The 23,748-nt window shown below is 31.9% G+C and overlaps 1 protein-coding gene and 1 long non-coding RNA gene across 2 annotated transcripts; both read left to right on the forward strand.

Annotated features, from left to right (window-relative positions):
* The first annotated feature begins 5,500 nt into the window (after window positions 1–5,500).
* On the forward strand, window positions 5,501–15,441 carry LOC134695254 (uncharacterized). The gene is made up of 4 exons (XM_063556472.1): window positions 5,501–5,591; window positions 6,678–7,001; window positions 14,063–14,089; window positions 15,320–15,441. Exons 1-4 carry the CDS (start codon window positions 5,537–5,539, stop codon window positions 15,439–15,441), a joined length of 528 nt encoding a protein of 175 aa, XP_063412542.1. The 5' UTR covers window positions 5,501–5,536.
* A 1,564-nt stretch (window positions 15,442–17,005) lies between these two features.
* Window positions 17,006–23,516, forward strand: LOC134694755 (uncharacterized). The gene is made up of 6 exons (XR_010102597.1): window positions 17,006–17,051; window positions 18,607–18,693; window positions 20,484–20,558; window positions 21,483–21,548; window positions 22,486–22,531; window positions 23,341–23,516. It is a non-coding gene; the product is annotated as an uncharacterized LOC134694755 (long non-coding RNA).
* Window positions 23,517–23,748: the final 232 nt, after the last annotated feature.

The raw sequence follows: 23,748 nt of genomic DNA on the forward strand, positions 1-23,748 counted from the left end.
AGAATTGTTTGCATTGCAGTAAATTTAAGTCTTTGAAATTTTATTCAAATACGCTATTCAAGATCACTTAAAGCCGATAAATACAATAATTTTGTGTTTTATAAATTAGTGGCTTCAATAAATAAAAGTCGTCATAGAACAGTCTCATTTTCATACCGGTATTCGAAATGACTGGTTTCATTGCTATTACAACAAATATGTCATAATAACATGACAGAGAGTTTTGTTTCGGAATATTTTAGATAAATATACAAAAATCAAATTTTAGACAATGTACCCAACTAAGCCTGGAAATGGCTAGTCACATATAGTTAACGGCGATTTTCTCACAATGACGTTTTACCTCCACAAGCCTGGATATGTCGTGGCTGGTCACATATAAGTAATTAAAAAAAATAACTTGTTTAAGTAACGCCCCTGACTGTTTATTTGTGTTTATCTTAACTGAAATAAATAAACAAAAGACAGGAAGAAATTCATATTGAAAAGGAAATTAGTATTTTTTTTCAATTTCTTTTAAAATGTTTTTTTCACCTTTTAAGTATAAGAAGAAAATGTAGGTTCATATAACTAAATAAATATTACATGTCTTAGATCATTTTCAACATTAAAGTTGATATCAGTGTCTTTATAAACAATAAGAGTTATATTCAGGTAGTGCTTAATCATACATATACCATTTGAACAAGTTATGCAGTAGCGACTATAGTAACTAATAATAATTGAAAGTTCATTAAAAGATTTTTAACGATATTTGGTAGCAGAAAGGAACGCACTATAATCAGTCATACATTTTACTAGAACTTACTGTACCTTTATTTAAATGATTTTCTGATCTCCCATTGACGGTTTTTATGCCCGTTTACGGAACCCATTGTGGTATACCGTTGTCAGATCGTCCACCCTTTCGTCCTTCTGCCCGTCGTCAACATGTTGGATAACAACTTAAAAACTCATGAACCAATTCGCATGAAACGTTCGTGAATTGTTAAAATCTAATGATTTGAGCTCCGTTTTGTTTTTTATAAAGTTTAGATTTAAAGTTTTTGATTTTTGATTTTATTTCAATTTAAAAGGTGAATTTTCATGTTTTGGACAATTACTATAAAACCCTTCCATAAACTTTTGGTGAATTATACTTTCTTTTACATGAGTTCCCTTTTTAATTAAACAAACATTTCGAATTGTAGATTTATTCATTAAAAAAGGGTGATTTTCTAGTTTTAGGACTATAACTCAAAAATGTTTTCAGCAGTTTTAGGGAAACTTTAGTGAATTGTTTGACGTAAGCTCCATTTCGATATTTATAAATTTTGGAATGTTCGTTCCGAGAATTATGATTTTGTTCATAAAAAGGGGCGATTTTCCAGTTTTAAGACAATGCTTTTAACAGTTGCAATGAAACTTTAGTAATTGGTTTATATCTATTAAAAAAACCTCCCTTTAGTTTTTCTTGAGTTTCTGATATGACATGAAGAGGTTTTTGGACTTTATCCTTTAAAAAAGGGTCAGGCATATCTTGTGCTCATGACAATGCTGTTTAATCAAGCTGTAGAAGTTTTACAATTCAAGTGAATAGATTAATCGCCTTTATGCAGCGATTTTTTTTAACATCATCAACCAAACACAACAGGAATACTAATAATTTATCATTATAATGTGATTATATCTTATTCTTATTAAAATGTACAATCATTTAATTGAAGATGATATAGCAAATATCGAATAACATCACACGATCTCATCAAATATCATAGCTTATCGTGTACTTGGTAATCAAATTTCTTCCAAAACAGGTTTAGGTAAAGAGAAAATCATAGGTATAACAGTATTATCGTTTATTATTTAGGAAAAAATCTATACCAACTCTGATATTTTTTTATGATATAAAGTTGGGGAAAACAGGTCAAATGTAAACAATTTTATATTCATTTTTAAATATTGAACTGATGACTAGAATAAGCTTGATATCATTAATCTGAAAAATGATATTAGAGCTACTTTCATTAGTAGTATTTGCGGTATCACCAGGCAGAAGCTAGCGAACAATAGCTAGCGAACAATAAGCCAGCGAACAATCAGGCGATATATCGAGAAACCAAAAAACAGAATAAGAAAACAACGGCCGTTAAATAAAAAATGTTCAAAAAGGCAGAAAATCAGTTAAAATATAGCAATTTTAACTCAATTTTGAAATGGTTTTTATCCAATCTATTGATTTAACAAGTCGCATAACTTGTTAGGCTAATATTAAGTACCACAATAACTCTGCATCTTTAAACGGATTATTGGTAGGTGTAGGGAAACCTATGCACCCTCTTCAATTTAGAACGTATGTAAAAGTAGTCCTACCCTGTAAAATATAGCACCTTTTATGTCATTGTTTAATATAGAGCTCAAATTTGAAAAAGATGTCAAAAAATTAGGGGGGGGGGCGGCCTATTCTAGGACTTCTAGAATAAAATAATGAGGAGTGTCACGGGGTACGACTATATAGGTCTTGTAGAGGAGAAACAGGCGCTTCTTTTGCAATAGGTATTGAAGGGCGCTATGTTCAAAAATCTGAAACTAGAGCTCAAAATTCGAAAAAAATGTCAAAAAATGGGGGTAGGGTCGGCCTATTCCATGAGTTCTAGAGAAAAATAATTGGGAATTTCACGGAGTATGACTATATAGGTCTTGTAGAGGAGAAACAGGCACTTCATTTGCGCTAGGAATCAAAGGGTGATATGTTCAAAAATCTGAAACTAGAGCTCAAAATTTGAAAAAAATGTCAAAAAATTAGGGGGGTCGGCCTATTCTAGGGCTTCTAGAGAAAAAAAATTAGGAGTGTCACGGGGTACGACTATATAGGTCTTGTAGAAGAGAAACAGGCGCTTCTTTTGCACTAGGTATCGAAGGGCGCTATGTTCAAAAATCTTAAACTACAGCTCAAAGTTCGAAAAAAATGTCAAAAAAATGGGGGTAGGGTCGGCCTATTCCAGGAGTTCTAGAGAAAAGTAATTGGGGATCGATGTCACGGGGTATGACTATATTGGTCTTGAAGAAGAGAAACAGGCGCTTCTTTTGCACTAGGTATTGAAGGGCGCTATGTTCAAAAATTTTAAACTAGAGCTCAAAATTCGAAAATAAATGTCCAAAAATGGGGATGGGTCGGCCTATTCCAGGAGATCTAGAGAAAAATAATGGGGGTGTCACGGGGTATGACTTTACAGGTCTTGTAGAGGAGAAACGGGCGCTTCTTTTGCATTAGGTATCAAAGGGCGCTATGTACAAAAATCTGAAACTAGAGCTCAAAATTCGAAAAACATGTAAAAAAAATGGGGGTAGGGTCGGCCTATACCAGGTCTTCTAGGAAAATAATGAGGGGTGTCACGCGGAATGACTACGTATATAGCTCTATCAGGAAAATCACGATTGGAAACGAAAGCCCAGGAATATCGTACCAGTCGGGAGGTTTTATACTACGTATACAGATGCTGCTAGAACGTTGCTGCAAAGACATGGAAAGTTCCCAATTCAAAAGCTGAAATCATCTCCTTTGTCGTAAAGATTTGTTTTCAACATACCCTCATTGTTAGTTTCTGATGAAGATCAGGATATGATGCATTTTTTACTGCATTTGTTGCATCCTTTGAAAACACACGTCAACTCATGGCAAAAAAACAAATGACCAATAAGTTATAAATACATGTATAATAAGGATATATTCTTCTAATATACACTTTAAATATGTTCATGACATTAAAAGAATTCTCTGACTCAAACCTTCTCTAGGTTGCACTTTATTAAAACAGCTTTTTCACAAGTCTCGCCTCTTTTGTGGAGATATATACTATTTATAGATATGTTAATTTGTCAACGTACTGGGTCCCATATATGATCTCTGTATTCCATCTCATATGCACAGGGACACAACTTAGACCGTTAATGTTATTACTACCACTGGGTCGATGTCTCTGCTGGTGGACTGTTAGTCCCCGAGGGTATCACCGGTCCAGTAGCCAGTACTTCGGTACTGGAATGAAAATACGTTTTTTTTGTGTTATTAAAATTTGCTGTTACAAAATGTTAGAAATTATTATAAATTAAGGAATGTATCTCCCTCATGCAAAGCTCTGGTTCCTTTCACGGATTTGGCTATACTTTTTGGACCTTTTGGATTATAGCTCTTCATCTTTTATATAAGCTTTGGATTTCAAATATTTTGGCCACGAGCATCACTGAAGAGACATGTATTGTCGAAATGTTCATCTGTTGCAGGACAATTGGTACCGTTAAATGTTATTACTACCACTGTGTCGATGCCTCTGCTGGTGGACTGTTAGTCCCAGAGAGTATCACCAGCCCAGTAGCCAGTACTTCGGCACTGGCATGAAATACGGATTTTTTTGTGTTATTAAAATTTGCTGTTACAAAATGTTAGAAATTATTATAAATTAAGGAATGTTTCTCCCTCATGCAAAGCTCTGATTCCTTTCACGGATTTGGCTATACTTTTTGGACCTTTTGGATTATAGCTCATTCATCTTTTATATAAGCTTTGAATTTCAAATATTTTGACCACGAGCATCACTGAAGAGACATGTATTGTCGAAATGCGCACCTGGTGCAGGAAAATTGGTACCGTTAATGTTATAAGACATGTTACCAGTAAAGAAAAAACAAGGTAGCGCCTAAAATTGCATTCGTAGAAAGTCCGAAAGGGGAGGTAGGGGTTGTAGAGTATTTTGGTATAAGTTTAAACTCGTAGTAGTTGAGGGAATATAAATGTTGAAAAAACTACGCACCATCCTATATTTTGACCTTTGAAAAAAATAGTAGCGCATATCAACTTTCCGTTCTGAGATATAAATTTTCACGAAACTTCAAAGAAACAGTGTTACAGATTTAGCCGCAATGAGAGGGACTATTGAAATTGCATTGGCTATATTGATCGAATTATAACCTCTAGTCATGTAAGGATTCTATTCAAATTTGGGTAACAGTTCTAGCATAAATGGATGTAGCTAATACTGGGGGGAAAGGGAGCTTCACGAACCGTGTTTCTAACATACAAATAAGCAGTAAAAGTATAATGCACAGTAGCTACCTAATTATTTCTACGGTTCTGAAAAACAGTCTTAATCTCGATTTTAGTCACTACAAAAGTCAAAAAGTCTGAAAAGACTAGTTTTTGTCTTGATTTGCATAAACTTTTACTCGACATCCTTAAAAAGTATGACTTGTGTCTTAATTCTTTTTTGCAACAACTCACTTTTTGATATCATTGTATTGTCTGGCTTATCAAATTTTAATCCTGATAAATTTGATAACTAATGAATTTTCTTTTGAATTTTCATATTTGCACTTTTGGTATGTTGTTTTTTGTGAAGTTGTTTTTACATATATATACATTTCATATTACTTTTTTTTTTTTGTTAATTTTCCAATAATTCTATAAAAAATCTTGTATATTTCAGAAAATAAACGTGTGGATGGTTGTTTGTCTTTTCAACTGAAGGAATGAAAATATCTAATAGCACGCAAGATCAAAATGCAAAACACATTTTTCATCTTGACGTTGTTGATTCTCTACATAAGCAATACTGGTATACTGGATATTTATCTTATTTTCACATGATGTTTTATTCTTGTTCTTTGTGTTAAAACAGTTTTATGTAATAACAGCGATGGCCTCCAATGCAAATGATCGCGTATTTCATCAATCGTAAATGTCTAGCTGACAAAAATACAGTTAACATGTGATATTAAACAGATATATTATGATATGGAGGTGTATTTGCGAAAAATACCAGTCAAGGGACTATGGAATTTACCGAAACGTAAGGCAAATGAAATTGGGTCCCAAGACTGGTAGTTTTTGCAAATACCCCTCCATAACTTGATATATCTGTCTAATTACACCGAATATATTTTGATTGAATCTTTCTTTTCTGGTGAAAGGAAATATTTTGTAATCCATGCATAAATACGTGTATACTGCGGAAAATATGCATGTACTTATACGTGTAAGTACTGTAACGTCATATTCGAATAAATTTGGCGGAAGGAGGGTCAGAAGGGTAAAAAAGGAATATCCAAAATGGTAATTACTTTGGAAAAGAGGGGAATTTGAGGCAAATTCACCGGCAGTAGGGAAAACATGCAAACTCGTTTCAAATAAGAAAAAAAGGTTACCAACCAATCAAAATTCGGCATTCTTACATAGGGTGTAATTAGGGCAATAGGAATGCATGAGTCTTCTGTATAATGAACAAATATGACATGGTTTGAAACAATTTTATGTTTTACAAAATAGTACATTCTGCAATATGAACCCCCTAATTATTGTCGATGTAAATTCATTACATTATTTTAAAATCAATATACTTGTTCTCAATACTGCACATACCGTGTATATTTGATCAAATAATATCCAATTTAAAACAAACAAAAAACATCAGTGTCTCATTGGAAATCATACCACATCTTCTTTTTAAATCATTTGGATTGTGTGTTATACATCACTCATTACAAATTATAGTATTGTATAGTTTATAATTGATTTTGCTAGAATAGATATGCCAATGAACTTCAACAAAGATATCGATCGGGAATTGAAGGACATTACCTATATACGTATAGTTTATCTAAGACAGAACACTGAATGTCTCATTTTTTAATTTTTCTTTTAGTCATTCTTTCTTGTAACATACAAGTCTGTCTTACTTGGCAAGCTGAAAAAGATGGAATATCTTTTAAATGCAAAGTAAATAAACTGTCATGGAAAGTTATGTTTTACAATCCGTCGAATCAGGAACTGGCCCATTGCTTGACGCCATTCCCAATACCAGAATGTTATACTTCTCCTAACAACACAATACAGCAAAGTCGTATTACAAACACTACGATATTCATCGTAAAACACCATATTGAGAGTAGTCTCAACGGGCAATGGAAGTGCACTCATGGAACAAATGTTGACGAGGCAACAGTGAATATTACTGTTTTAAAAGAAGGTACGTCTGTTATTCTTTTTAAATATTAGTGTTCATCAGTTGTCAGTGCTAGTGTTTTTGTCACGCTCAACGTATGAATACATGGAACGAGTTTAAACTGAATATTGAAATCCTGAGTTTGAAATGGTAAATTAGCACACTTACATAAAGGCAACAGTAGTATACCGCTGTTCAAAACTCATATATCCATGGACAAAAAACAAAATCGGGGTATCAAACTTAAACCGAGGGAAACGTATTAAATTTAAGAGGAGAACAACGACATAACACCGAAACGTAACACACAAACGGACCAAGCTTCAGACAAAACACCACGAGAATAACAAATATAACATGAAAACCAAATACATGAATTTGGGATAGACAAGTACCGTGCCACGTCTTATCTCAATATCTCAAAAATAAGAGAAAACACAAACGACTCAATGTTAAAATGCAACACAAACATAAACGAACAATAATATAGCAATAGCCATCTTCCTGACTTGGTACAGGACACTTTTAAAGGGGAATAAAAGTGGTGGGTTGAACCTGGTTTTGCGGCATGCCAAACCTCGCACTTTAATGGCAAAGTTAAAAATAACACTTAAAATACAGCTATGAATATCAAATTTTAATACGCGTAATGTCATGACTTGCATTCATTAAACTGTATAGTCACGTGATAAGATTTCCATGAATCCATGATACAATGACTAATAGTACTGCAACTGACATCAAAAAGACGCTTAGTTAACGAGTTTAATGGTCCGGAATAACACATGGCTGCAAATTGTTTTATATGATGGAATAATATCTATATTTTGATTATATGTCATCAATGGAAAAAGATCAGAAGGTTCCAAATCAACGCCATTTTGTAATGGCAGCTCTTCATATAAGTAGTCAAATTTGTCGTTTTAACATTGTTTATAGCAAATGCTTATGATTGAATCGTTTTTGTAGCATTCTATTGAATAAATATCAGAAAATTTCTCCTTTTTATCCTTGTGGTTGAAATATTGATATTTTTAGGTCTGACCTTTGACCTCAATTTCACAAAAATGTGACCACTCTGGATTTTTACGACCAAACTTTTCTTATTGTTCACGTTTTCCTCTTCCCGTCTATATATAATTGAGGTGTGTGTTCCTCTGGACCATTAAAGTTTAAAAAATGAACTGTGGTTGCAGTACTATAAATGCATACACGCATAATTATTTCAAAGATTGAAGTGAGCTTCCTTTTTTACAAACAAATAAGACGCCGTTTTTTTTTATGAGGTTTTACGGTTTATTCTGAGTAACATGGCGTACAATTAGTACACGTGAGTGAACGCGTTGTTAAGTTTTTACCTGTTAAATGTCGTTAAATGTGTTTTTGACTTGATAAAGTTAAGAATAACACCAATATAGCTCTTATATAAATAAAAAACATGTATAATAGAAAACCAACATTAACTTATAAACACAGTTTATCTTTCTAGCTTATATATTTCGGATTTAATTTTTAATTAAGCGTTATTTTTTTTCTTTCTTTTTTTACTTTTAATAACAGTATCCTAGTCCTTCCTTCCATAGGATAGTTTATAATATATCTCATGTATATATAAAAAGCAGTTATGGCTTACAAGTACAATTTGGAATGATTATTGTGATGACTGTCTGTATAACATAAAGCAGTTATTGAACCACGTCATATTTTCCCAAAATTAAGAGCATGTTATACATAAGTCTACAAAAATCTTAGCGGAAGATTTTATACAACATCAAGAGATGAACCAACATTACAGAGTTAGTGAAATTGACAATGGAAATAGGGAATATGTCAAAGAGATAACAACCCAACCAAAGATTATACGTCAATCGAATGCCATCAATGGGTATCCATTGAAGCGAGCAACTCCTGCACCCGGCGGTATTCTTCAAATTGCCCCTAAACAAAATTGTATAGTAGTTCAGGGTTAATGTACGTCAATATACTCAAAAATATACACAAAATTTAAAAAAAAAATCATTTAAGACTAACAAAGGCCAGATGCTCCTGACTTGGAAAAGGCGCAAAGATGCGGCGGGGAAAACATGTTTTATGAGACCTCACCCCCCTCCCCCCTTATACCTCGCAAATGTATTAAAAAAATACCAAACAATACGCACTATCAAACTCAGTTTAAGAGAAGTTCGAACCCAAACACAAGACACTAAATAAAATGTTGATGATACATACATTAATAAAAGACTACTATCAGTTACTACCATGTTAGCTCCAGACCTCAATTGAACTGATTGAAAGAATATGTCTTCATCACTAATATCAAGTACAATCCCTCCCGTTATGGGTTGATTTTATACCAGCATCTCATATATTAGAAGAACATTACCCGTATCATGCCAACAACTGGTTTTACAATAAATGTGTTTATTTCCGATGCAAAGACATTATAAGTGAATCCATATTAAAGCCCTATATATATATCCCTTTTTAATAAGTCTGTTTGTTAAAAGTTTACATTGATGCCGACATTTTTGTGCTTTGATAAGAATTATAGCATACAAAAATTGGATGTGAAATACCTGAACGTATAAGACGTCTGCATGTTGAATTATTATTACGAATTATGACCTTGTACCGAGTTTTAACTAGTGTTTGATATCGAAAACCCCGGTGTAATATTTCGTCAGTAATACACAATTTTTTCTCGCTAAAATTTACTGCGTTGTTATATAATATAATGACTAGGGGACGTTACCATCTAAAAAATGATATTAAACAATAGGAAATGAAAAATTATATTTTTATCATAAATTTTGGTATTGAGTTCCCTGGTAATGATATAAATATTTTTAAGAGCCAATATATCAACTAAATTAAAATTCAAGGGCAGTTATAGTATCAAAGCATTTGCAATTAACATAGTTCTTTTGTTAATCGTTACTAACAAATTTCATAAAAAAAGTTTGAACATATGTATTTGCATCTGGCTTTAGATGCTCTTTTAATAAGGTGCATAATTTTTGCTAAATAAGAATATGAGGCAAAGTGGAAAATCCGGTAAACAATTCAGAATACGATTGAAACTCCCCAATATAAGCATGCAATAATCAAATACTTCCATCGGATTTATGACCTTCCAAAATAAAATTGAGAATGGAAATTAAGATTGTGTCAGAGACAACAACCCAACCATTGAGCAGACATTAGCCGAAGGCCACCAATGGGCCATCAATGCTGCGAGAAACTCCCGCATCCGGAGAAGTCCGTCAGCTTGCCCATAAACAAACATGTATACTAGTTCAGTGATAATGAACGTCAAAGTAAACTCCGATTTTTACACAAGAAACTAAAAATAAAAATCTTACAAGATTAACAAAGTAAAGAGGCCCCCTTGACTTGGGACGGGCGCAAACATGCGGCGGGGTTAAACTTTTTTTTAGATCGTAACCCTTCCCTCATACCTCTAGCCAATATAGCAAAATCAACCACACACCAATACGCACAGTAAAACTAGTTTTAAGAGAAGTGCGAGTCCGATGTTAGAATAGGGAACAAAAGAAACTAAACAAAATGACAACAATACACAAATAAACGAAGGACTTCTGACAGTTACTGACATGCCAGCTCTAGACCTCAATCAAACTAATTGAAAAATTATGTCTTCGTCACATGAATATTAATCATGATCCCTCCCGCTAGGGGTTTAGTTTTATACCATCATAAAATATATGAGAAAAACATAACCCGTGTTATGCCAACAACTGGATTTAGACTAAATGTATTTAATTTCGATGCAAAGACCCTATTAGTGAATCAATATTAAAGCCAAAGCATGCACAATGTTAAGACCTAACAACAGTATCTTAACTATATCCCTTCTTAATAAGTCTGTTAAAAAGTTTGGTTAGATTTTGATGTGAATACTGACATCTTTGTGCTTTGTAAAGTATATTACCATAACAGATAGGATGTGAAATTTCTGAAGATGTATGCATGTTGAGTTATATTTACGAATATATGTCCTTGTACCGATGATAACATTAAGTAAATATGTTGACTAGTTTATGATATCGAAAACCCTGGTGAAATACATTTTCAGTAATAACTAATTAATTCCACTAGTTTCTTAGTTAGTACTATGCTCGATGTCCTATTGCGTGTATTCTGATTGAACATCTTAGCATATTTAACATATCTTAACGATACAAAAATGTCAAAGAATCAAGTTATAACGCAAATGTCTTCACACTTTCCTCACTTGTTCAGTATACCGTTGTGAATCGGTTCTGGGAGAAAATAGTACAAAACATTTGACATGGAAGGCTCCAGAGATGGATCTGACTACTTAAATGTAATTGATTAAATTACAATGACTTTGCCATTTTTACGATTAAATTAAATTAATGATTACATCAGTTCTGAAAGTATCCGATAAAATTAATGATTGCATTGGCAAAGTAATCATGATTACATCTGATTACAATGAATTTAAAAAAAACAACAACATTTGAATGATGTGAATGAATAAACGTTTAATATATCTATAGCGTTAAGAACTAATTTTATTTGATATGTTATAAAATAATAACTTCAAACTTCATCTATTTAATAAACAACAAAAAACACAACATATATGCATGAACATTGTGTCACTGGTTATGGCCCATTACAGTTTATCATCATTGATTCCTGAACTATTTTGACTTCAATTGAATAATCAGGATGAAGGTTTATAAAGAGTTTGGTGTTCTAGACTATATGTATTTCAAGGTGTAGGTTCTTAAAGTTAAGTTATAGATAATGCATATTTTAAGGTTTTTCTTTTCGTAGAACACACCGAGGGGTGTAAGGATTGATCAAATGAAAGAACGATCGGAGGGAGGTCTTTCTTTTAACAATCCTGACACCCCGAGGTATGTTCTACGACAAGAAAACACCTTAAAATATGCATTATCTGACCTATATTCCGTCAAAAAAATATAAACTTTATAAAGATTTGTAAAATTTAGTATCCTATTTTACCGACAACACTAAAGTGGGATATTCCTTTCTAATGCGTTCAGATTTTAAGACGCCCTGTGGCTCATTTAGAATGTGAAATAAAACTCATTAAATAATTTAGATATAAACCTTTTAAAAATTATTATCCATACACAATAAAAAATATTACTGTTACTGCATGAAGTAAGACACAAATGTATTGTTACCATCCGATAACTGTGTATGACAAATACAAGACACATTGTAAGTAATTTATTGTACCACTTAGCTTATGGAAAAGGGGGAGGGGGTATGTTTTGTTTCTATTTGTTATGTTATTTCTATCGTGGAAAAGTGGTTATTTTTTTAACAATTTTACTTGAATCGAATGGAAAATTCAGAAAGATTGTCTTTTGAATAGCAATAAAAGATAATCAGGATATAATTATATACCCTCCGCTCCCGACCCTTTCGTGAGCTACGTTAATGTTTTAATAGAATATAATATGATCTTATTAGTTGATTATTTGATAGAGTAAAAGGTATACATACATTTTAAAAAGTTAAGAACTGACACGAATATAAATACATGTAGGTTACAGTATGATTTCCTATGCAGTGTATATCGTTCTGAACATGCATGAAATATTTGCCACTGGACGTTAAGCAAGCAACCACAAATCAATCAACATATTCAGCTGGACTCGAAAAGATTTTCAAAATCTTACACACGAATATGTTAAATCGTGATTTATTTTATGAAAGTCTACACTAAATTTCATCTGACATATATGATAATGTTTCTTTATTGTAGCGATAAATTTACAAAACTTCACGTTATTTGTTTCTAAAATTAAAATGCGGGACTACAATGACGGTTTCTTTTACACCTTTCATTGATTGAACTTTAAAAAATAAATTTCCGAATCGTCAACACAAAACTATAAGACGAATAAAGTTTTGAAGATACATCATAGATTGCATGTTTATGAAGGAAAATAATGACCTCACACAGGTCATTATTTTATGCCTTGGAGCATATATCATTGAAACATGGTATCGCCCGGGTTGATTCTGAAAAAGAATGACCTGTCGTTCTGAAAGAAAATAACTCCATATAGGTATATAGATTGTGGATAAACATGATAAAAATAAAGTTACGAGTTAAAAACTATGTAAAATTTAATAGAAATGTTTCATCAAATTGTAAACAAAATATAAGTACTAAAAGAATCATTGCATTTTACATGTCCAGTCCAAATACATACCAAAATTTGTTTATGTTTTTTACTTTTAATTTATTTTGTACTTATAAGATAAATTTTGTCTGATTTATCTGTTATCATATATATATATATATATATTGCCCTACAGCTAAACACAATTGGTAATTGCGATAAAAACAATCCTTAATTGGTGTCAATTCAAAGTTGACAAAAATCACAATATTAACAAAATATTATAATTCAAGGATTAAAGAAAATTATAACTTGATTATAACAGTTATTACCAAATATATGTACTATGTTCATCTTTAAAATGTGAATATAATGTACAATATCTTTTACTCAGGCTAATGATGACTTTTCAATACTGTAGCAGTTTATTTTTTACAGAAGTTTCAAGTATACAAATCCATTCATATGCTTCAAGAAAAGAGAACTATGTTTACATGTTATAAATTTATCAAATATGAATAACAAAAAGTTTCATTTATTAACCATAAACACAGTTTTAAATTATTTTTCATTGTAATCAGAAAGTAATCTAAAAGTAATCAGGATTACAGGGTATTTTGAAATATAATTGATTAAATTAAATAACATGTAATCAGATTTTTGGCTGATTAATGATTGCAATGATTACTTGAACACTTGAATTAATTACAGCTAATTAACGATTACAATTACAATTACCCCAACTCTGGTAGGCTCATTTTAATATGTAAGATTTTTTTATGAATAGGTTAATTAGACTATAGTACTCTGTTTATTTATATCTGATGAACACCTGTTACCAAAAACAAACAGATAAAATATTATTTAGAATGAATACATTTAAAGTGCGACTTCAAAATTATTTAAATAACAATGTATCTATCTTTTTAGAAATCTATAAAAGAACAGAAACAAGAAGTAAGTAGTGCAATAAATTAAAACCGAGGAAGCGCATCAACTATAAGTAGAAAAAACGAAATACAGAAACACTGCAGGTCAACAAAAACAATCGAAACACGTGCATAGAAACGAACTATTTGATAATTTGATATATTCTTGACTTGTTATAAGATATATTGTTGACAATGTTCATAGATCAAACTTACAAGTTCAGTATATGTTAGCTTGTTTTTTTAATGTATTTTTAATCGAGTTAAGCAGTGCAATCTATATGTTTTTGTGTGTCTTTTTATGTTGTAATGTAACACTGTTGTCTCGGGTAAGGATGAAGGTTGGTGCATGTAAACTGTTTAACTTGCAGTTTAATCAATAGGCAAGTGTCATTTATTCAGTTGTTGTTGTGTGTTGGTGTGATTCATAATTGTTTCTCGATTTTTAATATTTGAAATGTTAAACACAATTATTATTTTACCTGAACAGATTGCTGTCCTTTGTAAGTCAAGGATATGTGTCTCTGTACTGTTAACTAATGTTATATCCTTTTCAACGATTGTAATAAAGAGGAAGAGTTATTTTATTGGTACTCATACCCCATCTTCTTATTTATAGTTACTTTAATACAACAAAGAAAGCGAATCATTCCGTGTAAAATAGAGCATTACCTAATGAAATCATGCATTCTTATTCCAAATGCTTAGCTACTAGTACAATGTAAACAGTATCATAACATCATAAAATTTCGTAACAACGTAATCAATCACACCCTTATAGTACATTGTATGTATACGATCCTTTGATTATAGGAAGGGCTTAACACTGTAAGCTGTGACTACTTATCAGATGTTTTTTTTTTGTATTGGTTTTAAAAATGTAGCTTTATATGTCTATTTTTGGAAGTTTGTCTGTCTTTGGTTTGGTTGTTTGCCTTTTGACACATTACACATTTCCTTCATCGTTCTATTATCGACGTATTATATATATTGTTGATGCTCTTTCTATTAAAATCCAAATTTCCCTGATTAGGTTCCGTAAATATATTCTAGAACTAGAAATTAAGGATTTCCTTGGATCTATCATTTAGGCTCTTAATCATATCTTGATTGTTTTTGCAAATATATGGGTCTAATGACTACTCTTTTGAAAAGTTTAGTTCTAACCAATGTACTATACAAGTAAAGGATTGCATTATCTCGAAAATACATGACATGATTATTAATACTTTACAATGCTTGTAAAATTATATTTTAGGCAGATGTTATGAAGAGTTCTATGCATGGACGATGTTAGGTTTCACCCTGATTATAATAGCAAGCTTGTTATATCATACACTTTTAATGTTTTCAAAAAACTGCAGGAAGATTGGTAACTAATTTTTATTTCATTTGAATTTTGACGAATACAACTACTCAATTGTTTCAATTTGTTCTTGGAAGAATAACGAGAATATTACAAAGTCCCTTAACTGCAACATCCAATAATAATGTATTCATTAATGATGATAAATGTCAAGTCAACTGCAGTTTAATAAAACAGTTTTCATAACCAATATATTCATGATATTTACGAAAAAAAATTATGAATAAGTAATCAAAACTGTATAATTATGCACATTATAATGTATATAGATAAAACAAAAAAACGTTCATATTCCTAGTGTGACGTTACTGTCATTGTTTTTTTTTAATAAATGTAACAATTAAACGACACTAGACAACGTTAGTTGTTTCAATGGTAAACGTTTAGTTTTGTGTTATCAACATTATTATAGATACGTAAGATATCAAAGGAACAATCACATTGAATTTAGTAAGTCAAAAATATACTGACACAGTTAACAAAAAATTAATAAAAAATTAGAAACTTAAGATTAATCTTCACTAAATTAAGCTAGAAACTGATCTCAGGTGATTCAGAAGGATGGGCTGATACCGTTCAATATGTGATCCCCGTTGTGTTGCTTGTGTAATTTTAAACTTGGGGATAAATCTGTTTACATTCGGGGATAATACTAAAAAAATAAGAAAATGGGGTGTTGTTTCCAATGAGACAAATCTTCACCCGAGGCACAGCCATTATCAACTATAGGTTCCATACGTTCCACTGAAAAGAGTGTTAAGCATACTCCGCTATAAAAGTTCAAGAAATGGCATATTTTAGACGTTTCAAACGAGAAAACAAAAGGCCTACATTATGTACAAATATGAGCGTATAACAAATATGTAACACAGCAACAACGGACAACCAGTGCATTCCAGGCACACATTTACAGAATATGGCGGGTAAAACTTGTTAGCGGGATCCAAACCATCCCTCACCTGAGACAATGACTTACTAGTACAACATTATAAGTTGGTGTCTTTCGTCCCTCTTTTATAAGAAACTATGAAAAATCAGTTGAAAAAGGGCTCAACTCATCAAATCAATATGAATATAAATACATCTAACAACAAATCATATTGGACATGGCCGGTTCCCTGTACATCCCAACAACATAATGACACTTAGTAAACATATGAGAGTTCTCGCAGTTACTGATAGCTAGTTCAAAGCCACTGACAACTAATAAAACAATCATGCAACTTATACTAAAATAATACCCATTTAGTTCCATCTTTAGAACTTGACATGAAATTCAATCCAGACAAGTGATTATGAGCATGCATTCATTGATATCTAATTTAAATTACTAGTAACTAGTACATTAATTTCTGCCAGATGACTTTTTTTTACTTTTTATAACTGGAAACATTACTTCTATATCACGATTACAGAACTTCTTTTATTTACCTCAGTTCTAGCTTTAAAATATATTAAACATTAACATTGTTCTTTAAAAAAAATCTGAGAATTGTAAAAAGGTTACAAGTAATGTTAACGGTGTCGATGCCTTGTTTTATTTCAAAGTAATAATGTGTTTCATGCTTTTGTTATTCAGAATGCACATGCTTGAACGGAACTGATGTATGCATTTGCATCTTGAGTAAGTAATATTAATAAATTGTTATGTCTCAATGTTATACTTCATGTATTGTAATAAAATCAACGGTACCAATTTTTTTACACCAGATGCGCATTTCGACAATACATGTCTCTTCAGTGATGCTCGTGGCAAAAATATTTGAAATCCAAAGCATGTATAAAAGATGAAGAGCTATAATCCAAAAGGTCCACAAAGTATAGCCAAATCCGTGAAAGGAATCAGAGCTTTGCATAAAGGAGAAACATTCCTTAATTTATAATAATTTCTAATATTTTGTAACAGCAAATTTTAATAACACAAAAAAATCCGTATTTTCATGCCAGTAAACTTTGTTTGCCATTATATTCTGTGTAGAATATAAACTCATATACAAAAATAACTCTTAGAATGAATATTATTAGTTACATGGTGTGTAAGTGTTCTTATACAATGTATAAGGGTCAGTAAATTGCATGTGCAGTGTCTATCTTGCCTGTTTTTTTTTAACTCACCTGGCCTAAAAGGGCAAGTGAGCTTTTCTCATCACTTGGCGTCCGTCGTCTGTCGTCGTCTGTCGTCCGTCGTCTGGCGTTAATTTTACAAAAATCTTCTCCTCTGAAACTACTGAACCAATTCAAACTAAACTTCATCTGATTGAGTCCTAGGTTATCTAGAAAAAAGTTTGTGTTTAAATTCCCATTACATCAAAAAACATGGCCGCGATGGCTTAAAGTAGAACATAGGGGTAAAATGCAGTTTTTGGCTTATAACTCAAAAACCAAAGCATTTAGAGCAAATCTGAAATTGTTTATCAGGTCAAGATCTATCTGCCCTGAAATTTTCAGATGAATCAGACAACCCATTGATGTATTTAGTTTTAAAATTGTGTTTTGTGACCGGGCAAACCAACCAAATTGGTCGCTACGGCTAAAAATAGAACATAGGGATAAAATGCAGTTTTTGGCTTATAACTCAAAAACCAAGGCATTTAGAGCAATCTTACAAGGTTAAAATTGTTTATCTGGTCAAGATCTATCTGCCCTGAAATTTTTAGATGAATCGGACAACTCGTTGTTAGGTTGCTGCCCCTAAAGTGGTAAGTTTAAGGAAATTTGAATATTTTTTTAGATAGAGATAAACTGTAAACAACAATACTGTACAGCAATTTAAGACTAAAAAATAAGTCAAAATGTCCAAAATGGTCAATTGACCCCCTGAGAAGTTATTGTCCTTTTTAATCAATTTTTAACAATTTTCAAAAAAATTGTAAATTTTTACTAACTACACGGACAAGTTCATTATAGATAGAGATATTTGTAAGCAGCAAGAATGTTCAGTAAAGTAAGATGTACAAACACATCACAATCACCTTAACACAATCTTGTCATTAACTGTCTGCTTCCTTTGTTTAATTCACATATACCAAGGTGAGCGACACAGGCTCTTTAGAGCCTCTAGTTAATGTTATATGAACAATCATGTACGACTATTTAAAAAAGGCAGGTTGCATTTGGTGTTTACCATATCACTACACTTTATAATACTATATGTTCATAGATTATATTTTTCATTACAGAGGGGAGACACTTGATTTTTACTGGTTTGATTTGTATCGTTACCGTCTCTCCGATGATTGCAGGGTTGTTTTACACGGAATGCAAATGTAGGTAACACATTAATAACAGTAGATTATAAAAAAATATATTAATGAAAAAAAAACGTCTGGTGAACTATATTTTCCGGTTCGGTTATACTTCATATATTGTTCATTTGAATTAAATTTTAAAATGTCTATGAGCATTGTTGCATTTTTGTGAATCAATGTGTAATATATGTTCAGCAATATTTAGGTTAATACACATTGTATCTGATCGTTTAGTTGTTTGTGTTTCTGTTAAATCGTTGTTTTCCCCTAATAGTTGATTTGTTTACCTCAGTTTTAGTTTCTCTTTCAAACAGCTGAATACTACTGTTGCCTTCATTGTATATTATAAATATATATAAAAATAAAATTGAGAATGGAAATGGGGAATGTGTCAAAGAGACAACAACCCGACCAAATACAAAACAACAGCAGAATGTCACCAACAGGTCTTCAATGTAGCGAGAAATTCCCGCAGCCGGAGGCGTCCTTCAGCTGGCCCCTAAACAAATATATACTAGTTCAGTGATAATGAACGCCATACTAATTTCCAAATTGTACACAAGAAACTAATATAAAAATAATACAAGACTAACAAAGGCCAGAGGCTCCTGACTTGGGACAGGCGCAGAAATGCGGCGGGGTTAAACATGTTTGTGAGATCTCAACCCTCCCCCTATACCTCTAACCAATGTAGAAAAATAAACGCATAACAATACGCACATTAAAATTCAGTTCAAGAGAAGTCCGAGTCTGATGTCAGAAGATGTAACCAAAGAAAATAAACAAAATGACAATAATACATAAATAACAACAGACTACTAGCAGTTAACTGACATGCCAGCTCCAGACTTCAATTAAACTGACTGAAAGATTATGATTTCATCATATGAACCTCAGGCACAATCCTTCCCGTTAGGGGTTTAGTATCATACCATCATAACATATATGAGAAGAACATAACCCGTGTCATGCCAACAACTGTTTTAACACATATTCAAAAATCAATTTACACAAATCGGGAATTTTCATGTGTAAAAACATAAAATGTACTTATTGATTCGACTTCCTGACAAGTGTGATTGAAAATTTCACAAAATATCTTTGAGGATATAAATGTTTTCTTAGTTTAAAACGTTAAGTATTTTGTCCTCGGGTAAGTCGTTTTTTGTTTGTGTTTATTTTTGTATCAACCGAATGACACTTTACAAATAAAGTATAGAGTTTTTTCGCATATTGTAATGATTCACCACAGTCATTGGTTAAAATGTCCCAACCAGCCACAATATGCTTGTGTATGCCTCTCACATTGCAGACCTCTATTATTCTGTTGTTTGTATGATACATGTACTGTATAAGCATACATCTTTGTCCTTTGATAGCTTCATATTTGGTTAGAATTGATTGCGATGCAGTATGCATTTTTCATTTTCCACGAGGAAATACTTTTTTCTTTGAACTTCTTATTCTTCGAGTATGTGTGTGTGTGTGTGTGTGTGTGTGTGTGTGTTTTATATCAGAGATTTAAATGACAAGATTAAAAAAAAAAAATTTTCAAGCGCCAAGTTTCTATCCTTTTGTGATTTTTTTAGATTTTGTTGTGATTTTTTTTTCTTTTTTTTTTTTTATCTATTTGTCATTTGTGATTTTTGTTTAAAATAAAACCAAACAAGTGTCAGGATAAAGTGCAACAAACAGTCAGGGGTTTCATCCCACAGTTCTGTTAAAACACTGTTTAATAGCAGTATTAAATAAAGAAGAATAGTATAGTACAACAAATCAGGTTATTGTAAATAGTTGTATATTTTCAGATAAAGAATATTTTTTTGGTGTTGGTATTGTTTTAGCTGTGATAATGTTGATATTTTATCACCTTCTGGAAAAATGTATGTATAATAACGCAAAAGTTCTTACTGTATTGTTAATTTCATAATATCCATAGCAAATATGTTTGTCACATAATTTTAAATGACAAATATTTTATTTACGGATACACATTTCTTTTCCTTTTTTAGACTCTGACTTTTTAAGTTATCTTTATAGCTAAATATACGTCACAAACTACTTAGTAACATTCGTAATAATGAGACGTTATTAGTTTAAACATATTTATTTATAGTGGATTGGAAAACAAGTTTAAAAACTTATATTAATCCCTTTCCACTTTGCGGGTGCGAGTGCTGCCTTGTAGCGGCATTAGCCTACTCTTTTTCGAAATCTACAAGGGTGTCTTTAACGTGCAAGAGATGTGGCTCTCTCTTAACACGGGCCAGCCATTTATCGTCCCCGTCCGACGGACTTTCATCGTTTCCTCAAGACCATACTCGCAAATGGTGTCAAGGGAGAGCCGAAAATTGAGTTCCTGAAATTTTCATCCCAAACGGGAATCGAACCTGGAACCATTGTGTTAGTAGTCCGATGCACTAACCACTACACCACGGCTTTCTTGAGATGTTATTGAGGTGGTTATGTGCTCAAAACATTAAATGATTTCTTGCAGTTTGCTGAATATGTACTAACATATATGTGCTTTTATCCAATATAATATTTTTGTTCCGGTGTAATATCATGAGACCTTGGCAGCAACAACAATGAAGAAACGGTTAGGTGTTAGTCGTCATGTTGTTGATAGATGCAAATGGATATATGTACTTATACAGATTAAATGCGAGCAAGATGAACAAAAACCTGAGACTTTGCGAATGATTTTAATTTGTTCCCATCTGCAACACTACTAAAATTGTCCAGTTTGCCTGTTTTTTTTGTGAAATGAACAAATTCATTGTTCTTCATCTTCACTTCCTTTTCAGCAAAGCAACAAGCTGAATCATGGACAGGAAACACACAAAACCCCACAAATAGAGAGACTGATGAGGGTTCGTTTATCCATGATGACTATTTTTCCCTTTTTGGGGGGATAATTCGAATTATATTTTTCAAGAAATTATTCATAAGTATAATAAAACAAGTCAAACTCGCTGACTACAATTCTTAGTATCTGATAAACTATTGTACAGCTTTAACATAATTATCAGTTATGCTATGTATGGTAGTAATGTATATATATTTTTTTCCATATTGGCCATGTAACATGCCCTAGATATAAATATAAAATAACGATTGTTATAATGAAGTCAAAATAACTGTCCGAGGCTATTTCTTATATCAGGGGGCATGCTACAGGGCCAATATAAAAAAGTACATATATAAATACTTTATTTTATTTAGAAAAAAAGAACCCAGCTTGATTACATAATATATCAGACAGTTCATCTATTTTCACTCTTGAGTCGTCTGCGATCTGATGGTTGATGAACGGAAATGAAACTAATCGTAAGGCGCTTTCGAAAAGTCTGGTAATATGTCTTCCTTTTCATGGCTCTACACAACGCTGAACATCTTTAAAACTTTTGTTATTATATTATGTTAAACCAAATTTTGAAAATTTGTCACTTTAACAAACTACGATATTATGATTTAAGCAATGTCCGGTTCCATCTGTTCATAAAAAGTAAAATCAAATAAACACTGTACTCAGAGGAAAATCAAATCATTTGACAAAAAAAATGACAGAACACATAAAAAACGAATGGACAAGAACTGTCATATTCCTGACGTGCATGCCTGTGATTTCGTAATGCATGTATAGCTTGGTTATTATTGGGTGTATTAATATATTCGTTCACAATGATCATTTGTCGACTAAAGCATGAGCAATTTTTTTGATACATATTGAAGAAAGTTTGTTAATATTACCATCTTATGTATATCTTTTCATATATTAAACAATTACTTGTATGTTTTATATTTCAGAACACACGAGTTTTACATACTTAAATGGAGAGTCAACTTAAACAAGGTATCTTATTTATATATATTTACCTTTTTTGCCGCAAGTGTATTGTTTTCTGTTTGATATTAAGACAATATAAAGATCCAGTTGTTACATCCTGACTGTTATCAATTTATTTGGCAATCGTCACTGGCAGTCAGCAGTTGTTCGACCTGTGCGTCAAATACGTTTTGTTAAAATGGACTTTTTTCATTTTTTATGTTTTTGGGATATTTTTGTTTGTGCTGTATTTGGCATGTTTAGACCCCTGTATAAAGATTTTTTTTTACAGGCACACGTATACAAATTGCGTTTTTTTAATCCGAGCGACACAGTATAAGTACTAGCATTTATTTGTTTACAAAGAAGACAAAGTAAATGTGATGGAACACAGTGATATATTGATGTCTTCAGGACACGTTTATGACTCCTCAGTATGATGTTTATGCTGAGAAAACCCCTCCCTTTTTTATTTGTTGGAATTTTTTTCAGAGGTTAATTTTGACATGGCTATACATGTGCCGCTTAGTCTTTAGTTTTCTATGTTGTGTCCTGTGTATTATTATTTGTCTGGTTGTTTTTTTGTTCTTTATCCATGGCGTTGTCAGTATATTTTCGATCTATGAGTTTGAATGTCCTTGTGTTATCTTTTGTCCCTCTTGTTAAATGGACCTGTTTATATACAAATGTAGATACTTCCTTATATTTCTGTGCAGAAAGGTATCAGACAAAAATATTCACTTACAACAGTTTTTCTGCAGTTAATAATTCTATTCATTGTGTTATAGTTTTTGATCGATTAGTGTTAATTTTATTTTGTTTTTATTTTTTTCCAGGGGGTTATTTGACATTTGGATATACGATGAAAAATAGCTGCAAAAAAAGAACGTCAATCGTCCCCGAATTGTATGGTGATACACGTGTTTGAAGAAATTAAATGAAAGTGTTTGCATAAAGTCTTTTATATCAGTTAAGTGCATGATGGTTTGTAAAGATTTATTCAGTGACTGTATATTGGAAGAATAAAAGAGAAAATAAACTAACATAATTGTCAATGATGTACGACTGACGTTTTATTTTAGTCTCTTTTTTGTTTTGTTGCGTCGTGGATTATTTTTAACTTTTCTATAAAAAGGAAGATGTGGTGTGATCGCCAATGAGACAAATCTCCGCAAGAGAACAAATGATACAGACAATAAACAATTATAGGTCACCATACGGAATTCAACAACGAGTAAAGCCCC

This window comes from Mytilus trossulus, chromosome 13 (assembly GCF_036588685.1).
Source record: "Mytilus trossulus isolate FHL-02 chromosome 13, PNRI_Mtr1.1.1.hap1, whole genome shotgun sequence".
NCBI lineage: Eukaryota > Metazoa > Mollusca > Bivalvia > Mytilida > Mytilidae > Mytilus > Mytilus trossulus.